This window comes from Centroberyx gerrardi, chromosome 24 (assembly GCF_048128805.1).
Source record: "Centroberyx gerrardi isolate f3 chromosome 24, fCenGer3.hap1.cur.20231027, whole genome shotgun sequence".
NCBI lineage: Eukaryota > Metazoa > Chordata > Actinopteri > Beryciformes > Berycidae > Centroberyx > Centroberyx gerrardi.
The window spans coordinates 22,156,586-22,166,585 of record NC_136020.1 but is presented as its reverse complement, the minus strand read 5'-3'; the positions used below and the strand labels follow the sequence as shown (position 1 = coordinate 22,166,585).

At 41.0% G+C, this 10,000-nt stretch overlaps 1 protein-coding gene across 1 annotated transcript in view; it reads right to left on the bottom strand.

Moving 5' to 3' along the window:
• ano2b (anoctamin 2b) overlaps nt 1–10,000 on the bottom strand; it is a 99,334-nt gene that overhangs the window by 44,679 nt on the left and 44,655 nt on the right. Inside the window, exons 16-20 of the mRNA XM_071904120.2 lie at nt 6,056–6,130; nt 4,885–5,086; nt 983–1,094; nt 708–765; nt 381–481 (exon numbers count right to left, since the gene is read on the bottom strand). Coding sequence (XP_071760221.2) covers nt 381–481; nt 708–765; nt 983–1,094; nt 4,885–5,086; nt 6,056–6,130 — 548 coding nt within the window. The remainder of the gene's footprint in view (nt 1–380; nt 482–707; nt 766–982; nt 1,095–4,884; nt 5,087–6,055; nt 6,131–10,000) is intronic.

Below are 10,000 nucleotides of genomic sequence, written 5' to 3'. Positions count from 1 at the left end.
AGACGCCGCGGCCCGGCGGCTACAGGTAGGGAAAACTCTCCGGTAATAAACGATGACGACCGCTCGACCGCTTTGAAAAAAACACTTTGTTAGTCTATTATTTCTTACAGAAATGATAATGAGCGAACCTTTGTGACGCCACAAAGTTACGGAAGTCCAAACGGCTCGTTTAGAGGCTCGCTTTTCTAATATGGATTGTGTGGATTTAGTTTTGATACTTTCACCATGTTTAGATACACATCCAACTCCTTTATCATCACAGAGGCATGGGGAGTCCTGCTTTACACCAGATGGGACGTCCTGGAAGGTGGATTTGAATGACTGTTCTATCCATTCACGTTCTGTGGTGGCAGACAGAAAGACAGGTGTGCTGTACTCACGGGATGCCGATCTCAAAGATGTTGTTCTGGATGAGCTGCTTCCCCAGCATGATGATGCTGAGCTGAATACACAACTCAATGAGACAGCCTCCTGGAGCACACTGAGGAGAGAGAGAGAGGGAGAGAGAGAGAGAGAGAGAGAGAGGGAGAGAGGAAGAGGGAGAGGGAAAGAGAGAGAGAGAGAGACAGAGAGACAGAGAGAGAGAGAGAGAGAGAGAGAGGAAGAGAGAGAGAGACTGAATGTGTTAATGATACTTTGTTTGCTGCTTTACTTACTGAGTCAAATGAAAAGAGACAGAGATGAAACCAGAGACAGACACAACTCACCTCTTCCATCCGGTAATCGTTAAAGACGTACACGTAATTTCCAGGTCGACCCGCAAACCTGCGTACACACACACACACACACACACAATAAGGGATCAGAGGTTTCACCAGGATTCACCAGGTCAGTGTGTTTAGCAGAGCAAGCAGGTATTCCTCATGTTTCGAGTGTTACAGGTGCTTTTTCCTGGTTTACAGTACAAGAGTGTGATTGCTTTCATTAGTACACACACACTCACACACACACACACACACACACACACACACACAGGTCTTACCGTCCCTTGAAGAAAGCCACGTAGAAGATGGGTGCGTACGCGTTCATGAACTTCAGCAGGAAGGCTTTCAGAATCAGACGCTCCTCAAAACTGGTTTCTGTTTTAGGAATCTCTGGAAAATAGAAAAAAGATAGAAAACTGCTGTGAGATGATATTTAGTAGAAGCAATTTCTGCACTGATAACAGCGATCCAGTCTCTATAAGTCTCTGAGTACAGGTGATACCCTAACCCTCAGACTACGTTTACATGCACAACAATATTCCAATATTAATCCGATAAAGACAAACTCTGAATAAGACACGACCATTTAAACTGGATTTTTTGGATACTATAGTCCAAGTAAAATCAGAGTAAGCATATTCTAATTAAAAATGTGGAGTATTCCGATGTTAGTCTGGTTATTTAAGGGCAGTTTAGACATGTAAACACCTTAATCACACTATGGAGAGGTGGAGACTCGAGTCACATGACTTGGACTCGAGTCCCAGTTTGAATAGCTTGAGACTTGACTTGATGCATGAAGAGAAGACTTGAGACTGGACTTGACTTGGGTTCTGGTGACTTGGGACTTGACTCTGACTTGTACTTTGATGACTTGAAAAGGTTTCTAAAGTCTTGACTTGAGATCTTGTGTTTGTGTAAATGACTTAGATTGAAAGATTAGATTTGTTCCAGCGGACGACTGAATTTAAATTCTGTTTTCTGAATTTGTATGGAATGATTGAATTTATTGAAGTTGAAACTGATTCTAGAAATCAAACTCATGATGCTCTTACCAAGTTTTTATCCTATTAAAACCATATTGCATTGAAAAGTCCTAGATATTTAGTTTTCTTTAAGATATTAAATTGATACTGGACTCTTGATTTGTTCTGACTTAACTTGCTGTTCTACATTTAGACTTGAGACTTGACATTAATGACTTGGACTTGACTTGGTGATCTACATTTAGACTTGAGACTTGTTTACAGAGTTGTTTACAGAGAAAAAATGACTGTGGTTTGAAAGACAGGAGGGAAACTCACATGTAGGGGTGTTTAACGGTATCTGCATTATTCAAACTATGATCCATTGCATGTAAACGGGAATATGAACGGAACAGTTCATCCCACCGCTCCAGTAAACATCTTAACTGAAGCCTCTGTCTGTCTGCTCTTGACCTTTGACCCCTCTGTTGAATGTATGTGAGTGAGAGATGACAGCGTTCCTCTCCTCTCCTTTGTCTTTCCCTATCTTTTCCTTCCCCATTTCCATGTCTCCCCTCACACACACACACACACACACACACACACACACCACCGGTTGTAGACTCCATTAAATCTGAAGCCATAGGATTAGAGGCTTTATGTATTTCACTGTTGCTCATTCATATTACTCTAGCACACACACACACACACACACACACACATACACACACAGCCCCTCTTCATTCCAATAAAGCTACTCTAAAGCCTAATGCTCTCATCGGACAAAACAGATTACTGTACAGCAGAGTGACGTTGACAATAAACACAGTCTAATGCCCTGAATGAACACACACACACACACACACACACATATATATACACACACAAAGAGAAAAGAGAGAGAAACTGTCCATTTATGGTGAGACTCTCACTAATCTATAGCCGGTCATGCAGCTAAAAGCACAGAACTGGACTGAATAGAACAGATCCGATTCCTTCTAAAATCAATTAATTCCCATTTTGTCTGGTAGACTCAGACTCTCTCATAACGAACACCAGCTGAGTTTCCATCCATGTGTTTCTTTACAAATTATGATGCATCGAATTAGAAAAGCTGAACGTAAACTGAAAAATTCTGTGAAGTTTCCTCAATATCGCGAACATGTTTTTTACGCTTGATCGAAGTGGAAAATGTAGATGAAGAAATTCTGCGATGAATAGCAATGGAAACACATTTGTCAAATAAATAATGGCATAGGCTTGGGATTGACCTGAAAAATGGTTAAATTTCACTGAATATTGTCTGTAAAATATCTGTGAAATATCTGTGAAATATCTGTGAAATATCTGTTCACCACAACATCTGTTCTTCTGTTCCAGTGTGGTTGTACTAATTGGTGAATTAGAATATTGGCAAGTGCATTTCTTTGTTTTCATCTTCGCATGAAAGCATGAAATGTGTCCGACATCACCTGCCACTAAAAAACAATATCAACTTGTATTCTATGTTTGTTTTTAATGATTGTCTTTACTGTAAGATCGTCACGATGTGTTGGTTTGACACTCAGGAAGCCGATTTATTAGCTTCAGCGCAACTGATGGAAAAACACCATCTGCATTTTATTACTTACGACATTTAAAAAATGTGTATAAAATTTGCGTGAGAGTTGGATGGAAACACAGCATCTTCTTCTCTGGTTGAAAAAAGCCTTGTTGTAAAAGACGAGTTTCGCTGCAAAATAAGAACTCTGACAAAATGATGAAGACATTTCACCGAGCTTCGGGGAACATTTTCTTTTCAAAGCAGATATGAAAGTCTCTCTGTGTGTTTATACTGGTGGTGATGAGGCTCCCAGTCCGGCCTGCATGCTGGGAGAAGTGGGGCACCAGTCTGTCTGTCAGACTGCTGAGTGGACTGATGACATGATCACTCTGCTGGAAGTAGGTTAACATGCTGGGACTTCTGACACGGCATATCCCCTCTCTCTCTCTCTCTCTCTCTCTCTCTCTCTCTCTCTCTCTCTCTCTCTCTCTCTCTCTCTCTCTCTGCTCCTTGAATATGAATGTGAATGTGGTTGAAACCTCTGCTGATGGGACGGCTGAAGCATCAAAACATCAAACTTTCATCAAACTGTCCGCCAAGAGGCAGAAAGAGTCTCTCTTTCTCTCTCTCCCTCTCTCTCTCACACACACACACACACACACACACACACACACACACACACAGAGATACGGGGGTATTTCATGTAAAAATCTTTATCTTATCTCCTAATGCGTTGGCAATATTGTTCTTCATGCCAATTTTCTTTATTCACATGGCAGCCATGTTTGATTTATGTCATGCAGGAGGTGGGAAACCCGATGTGGAAACTGAAACAGAATCAGGGGCAAACTCAACTGTTTTTTGACAAAAAAATGTAAAATATCCTCCAATGTTGTCGAGATGAAGGCAGAGCCAACTATGTTGAATTGTGGAAGTTGTAACCGACAGCTAGTTTTAACAGCAGCTCTGCAAAAGTCACCTAGTGTTAGCATTAGCTAGCAGACAAAGCTAACATTATGACAGTTCAACAGTTTGACATTTGACAATTTGAAGCACCACTAAGGATATGAAATGATTTGAACACTAAAGATAAAGGCTGCTAATGGTGACAATAAGAATTCAACTTTTGTTTTGGTTTGGAGATAAATATAGCATCAACAACTTGAAGTAGCTGACTGCTAACTTTAGCTAACATTAGCTAACGTTATGAATCAACATCATGATGTTCCCTTCAGTCCAGATGCTGTCGCTGTTCATTTGGACTTTCTCCAGCTCTTCTCTCTCCATGATACCAAGAGATCATTTTGGTGATTTGGTCATTTTTATTTACTTTATATTTTTTGTCCAACGACCGGTTGAGTTTGCATCTGTTTACATCTGCTTTGCCATCTTCAGGGTAGAGCTTCCCACCACGAGAATGATGTAAATCAAATATGGCTGCCATGTGAATAAAGCGTTTAAAGCACCATAAATTGAAAAGAAAAATGTATTTAATTGAAAGAGGAGAAGAGAGACAGAGAAGTGTCTGAATCATTTCTGTCCTGTTTATATGTGTTTGTGTCTTTGTGTCAAGGCCTCTAGTGTCTGTCTATGTGTGTGTGTGTGTGTGTGTGTGTGTGTTTCTATATGAGTGTGTGTGTGTTTCTATATGAGTGTGTGTGTGTGTTTCTACCCAGCTCGGTCAGCCAGACGGCCACAGCGCCGTAGATCTCGTCCAGGATCAGGATCACCACCAGGTTGATGATGACCGCCGTGGCCGTCACCGTCACCCGGACGTTGGACTTGGTCTCCGGGTCGGGGCTCATCGCCATCAGGGCCGACACCGTGATGCGGTAGATGATGACGCCGAAAACCGCCGAAAACGTCAGTCCAAACTGGAGGGGAAGAGAGAGAGAGAGTGTGAATAAATGACTGATTACTTATTCATATTAGTCTGATGATCAGGATCAGGATGAATATTTAAAAAAACACATTGATGTACGTCACTCATTCATTCATTCATGTACAGGAGCTGTGGCAAGTTTATTTATTCTATATACCCATCCATCTATCCATTTAGAATAGAATAGAATAGAATAGAACTTTATTGTCCCAGTAAAGTCTCACCAATTAAAACACAACATCACATCAATCAAACAAAAACATCACATCAGTTTTTTTTTATATACTTCCATCTTCTCATCTATAAATTCCTCCATTCATACATACTTATATAATGCAAGTAATAAATGACACATTTCTTGTTATATTTCTTAAAAGTAATCAATTACTTTATTAATTATTCCCAGAGAAAAGTAATTAGTTACTCTACTTGTTGCATTACTTTTGCGTTACACCCTAAAACGATTATGCGAGGCTTACTTGCGTTTTCTTTTCTCTTTCTCACTCTTTCTTTTAAGTTGTTGCTGTTATCATTATTATTATCATACTATTCACTTTTTCCTATAGTCTGTATTGAATTGCATTTGTATTTTAGATATTGTGTTTAAATTTATTATGTTTTTAATATTGTCTCTTCTGTCTCTGGGTTTCTTCAAACTCTCCCGCACAATTCCTGCTTTACTGTGTATTTACACTGTTGATTTCAATATTTCCAACAGGACTTGAAGGCAGCAGAAGACGAGAAGAATCTTTCATAGATTATTTTACACCAATAAAGAGTTAAAGAGGCTGAAGAATGAAACGCAAATAACGACCGATCTGATAAATAAGGAAGTGTAATGTGAAACTGAACCTGGAACAGTAATGATTTACTTTACTCTGTTACAGGAACACGTTACCCCCAACACTGGTGATGTATGATTATAAGGAGAATACTAACCTGTCTCATATTATATACTAACCATGAAGAGAATGGAGGAAACGTTGATGCAGTATCCAGGGAGACGGTCTTTCCAGGTCAGCTTCTCTTTGGCAGCCTGGCGGAGAGACGGGAGGAAACACAGGAAGAGAGAAAGCTGAAGTTCATTCATAAAATATATAAATAATACGCTTCATCAGCACATTGTGAAATGCGAGGTGAAGAAACCCGTCGTACTGATCGTGAATCAAGCCTCCTCCAAAGACTGGAAGAAAGCAGAGATTGAGAAAAGAAAGAGAAGAAAGCATCATTGTGTTTTATCATCATTGTAAAAATGTGAATGTGCAAATGCAAGAATAAGGATCAGAGTTCCCTTTCCTTCTTTCAGTCCTTTAACACATTAAAATACTGAATTTGATAATTGGTACATCATATTCTCTATAGAGTGACATAGCAGATGTTCAGTGGCCAGGTTTACAGTCTGCTTCCTATATTTTGACACCAGCCAGTAACATTTTCATGTCACAGACCATCAAATATACAGACATCAGGCCACATGCCACCCTTTGATGACATTTTGCCATATGGATCCCAATATGGGAAGATCTTTGCTGTTGATTTAGTATTGAAATGTAAAAATATCTTCGCTGTACGTGGGGAGAAACCTTAGATTAGAACAGTCTGTCTTAGTGAAAATGAGTAAAATAATTGTAGTGAAAGTTAAGTATTCCTCATATTTCTTGGGACCACCTGAACGCCCCTCAAGGACCCTTTGGGGTTCCCCACACCCCACTTTGACACTGTCTCCCCTGATGGACTTAATGAAGAACTGGACTTTTCTTGTTTTATTTGACCTTTGCATTTATATTTATGTTTATTTGTATGCATACTGTATATAGTTAAGTTGGCTTCGTATAATCTGGATCTACTATAATTACTATTAACATATTCTTTGTCTGCACAAATTATTAGTGTTAGCATCCCAGTATTTATCTATATTTTGAGCTTATTATTCCTATGTTTTTTCACAGGTTTTCCGGTCATGCTGTCATTTCCCCCTTTTTTCCCCCCCAACCAAGTCTATATTTGTGTTAATTTATTGCTTTGAAGTGCTTGTATTTTTTCAGCACTATTTGTATTTGTTTTGTGCGTTATACGGTTTCCCACCTTTTCTATTTTATGTTTCTCTGACCCACTGGGAACCGATTTTTCCACCGCCTTGTTATGTTCTGTCCGTGTATCTGGACCACTGTGTGCTACCAGCTAAGAGCTCAGTTTGCTGAACTTGACCTACCTTTTTTGCATTTAGACCAAAATGAAAAATTACTCAAGACTCTACTGCAGCGCTGGGTGGTCAGGTGTTCAAACAGGGGTTAAAGGTCAGGAGGGGAGAGGTGACGACATTTCACACTTTCCTCTCGATGTCCGTCCTCCAGCATGGTTTCCCTTGTAACCTCTCAAATATCTGGGTATGACAGCGCTCTCTAACCTTAAACCCCGTGGGAGAAGCTGACCCAGTTGTGTTCAGGAGGAGCCGCTCGCCTCTCTCTCTCTCTCTCTCTTTCCCTCTCTCTCTCTCTCTCCCTCTCTCTCTCCCTCTCTCTCTCTGGTCAAATATGGTTCGATCTCTGAGAAATCAGCGAGTTCAGAGGAGCCAGCGCTGCGTCTCCATCCTCAGGTATGCGACCCTTTCACCTCGCCGTTAGTGATTATAGGCATGTACACATATGCTTACATGGGCAGGCACAGGCAGGGGAGAGGTTCACACACACACACACACACACATACACACACACACACACACAGAGGCCAGGGAATGACTGACATGCATCTTAGCACTGAAGACTAGCCTCCAATAAGAATAATTAGCAAGGCAACAGCACCATCTAGTGTACAAACTGACAAAGTGCAACCTGTACAACCAGTGGACACCACACACACACACACACACACACACACACACACACAAAAACCTGTTGTATTTGGTTTTAAAGCTGCAATAAGCAACTTTTTTCCTCATTAAAATAACAAGAAATAAATAGTATTCTCAGTCTGTGTGTTTATGTCTAAATCTCCAGTTTGCCTGAAATTTGCTTTTCAATCACGTTCTGGACGTTTTGGGTAGACCATTTCCTGTGGGCGTGTCTTGTGGGCGGGGCCAGCGGTGACCTTGTTGTGTCTATCCAGGTGAGGAAGTCACAGCAGCAACAACAACGGAGGAAAGCAGGAAGAAAAGAAAGAAGAGCGAAGCAAAACGTTCAGAAACATCGGCGTCAGATCGGCTGCGGAGGCTTTACGCTGCCGGCGACCTCAGCCTCAGGAGAGATGACGTCATCAAGATGACTGACAGGTGTCGGGGGGGCGGGGACTTGACCGACTGAGGAGGAGGAGGGCGGGGCTTACAGCACACAGGAGTTGAATATTGTTGCTTTATTTGCCAGTGAGTTGAATGAAACTAGTTGTTGTACTTCATGTTTGCTATTTCTTCATGTGTTCTCCACTGGTATGAACACCACAGAAGAAGACCATCATGCTGAGCTAAAGTTACAGGAACTGGAATAGGAACAGGTTAAAACTCTGTCCAATAAACACGCTGCTTTTGGGTCATGTGACTTTTGTGAGTGTGAACTAAACTGAACCAAAAATACAAAGAAAACTCGGAGTATGGTTCGGACCAAAGAAAACAAACCGTACTGTAGGTGTGACCTCTTTTTTTTTTATCTCCTTTTATCCATCCTTCTATCCTTCCCTCCTTCAGCCTCCACACTGCTTCCAGCTGCACCTCTGGGTATGACAGAGCTGACCTCTGACCTCTGACCTCTGGGATTTGCATGTGTAAAAGCCACAAGATGAGCCGGTACTGTCCAGATATGGAAGGAATGCTGTTAGCATGTGACTCTGGTTAAGCCTCACTTCTGCTCAGCCGGTCTTCAAAGCAACAATTTCCTTCATCTGTCTTAAATCTGACTTCAAGGTCTTTCCATTAGTATCTTAAAAACATCGCCGCCCTCTTTGAATGCCTTTCACGTTTCACGGCTTTTCTAGGTCTGTCTGTACCGCTGACTCTTACCAGCAGCTAGACAGGCACACACACACACACACACACACACACACACACACACACACGTTCATACAGGTTGAGGGACCTGAGGGTTCTTCTAATTATTGAAGGACTGAGAGACCTTCAGAGAGCCATCAGAGAGCAGGGTAGTAAATGGGTCGGATGTTATATTTGGCTGGTAACCTCCGCTGAGGAAAGTCCAACAAAGACTTCATCTCAATCTTTATTTCTCTCTGTCAACCCCCCTTTCTCTCCCCCCCTTTCTCTCCCCCCCCCTCTCTCTCTCTCTCTCTCTCTCTCTCTCTCTCTCTCTGCTGTCTAAACCCTAATCGTCCTTGCAGGAATACACCAAGCCAAAATCATCCATTTGTCCCTGATAGATCATTGGCTCCTGGGCTCCATGCTAACACTTTAGCATACACTATGTTCAAGTTCAAGTTCAAGTTTTTATTTAACACTCATATGGCAGTTTTACATCCAGAAAACTGAAATCCATGAGCATTTACAATGCACACGTCAAAATAAAAGCATGGTAATTGAACCTTATTTTATAGTTTTTCATTTAAGAGTCTTATTAAAAAAGGGATGGGTGATAGTGGGTGACTTGTGTTAAGAAGACTGACCTTTTAGTTATAAAAAGTTGTTAGTGTTTTTTCATATATGGCTTGTAGATTTATTCATTTAAGAAAATGTAATATAATTGACTCAATACAGCTGATGTAACCAGGTTTATTTTTGGAACTATTTCAGGTGAGCAACCTCGTATTCATCCGCTGCGGAGTGATTTCTATCTGTACACAGTCTCCCATCTCCACCACCTTCACTTCCTATAGAAACAGGTAAAGTAGTCCCTGTTAGAACAAAACAATCATATTTTTATATTTCATGTAAATTTTACTAATTTCCACACAACTGTCAGACTGTTAG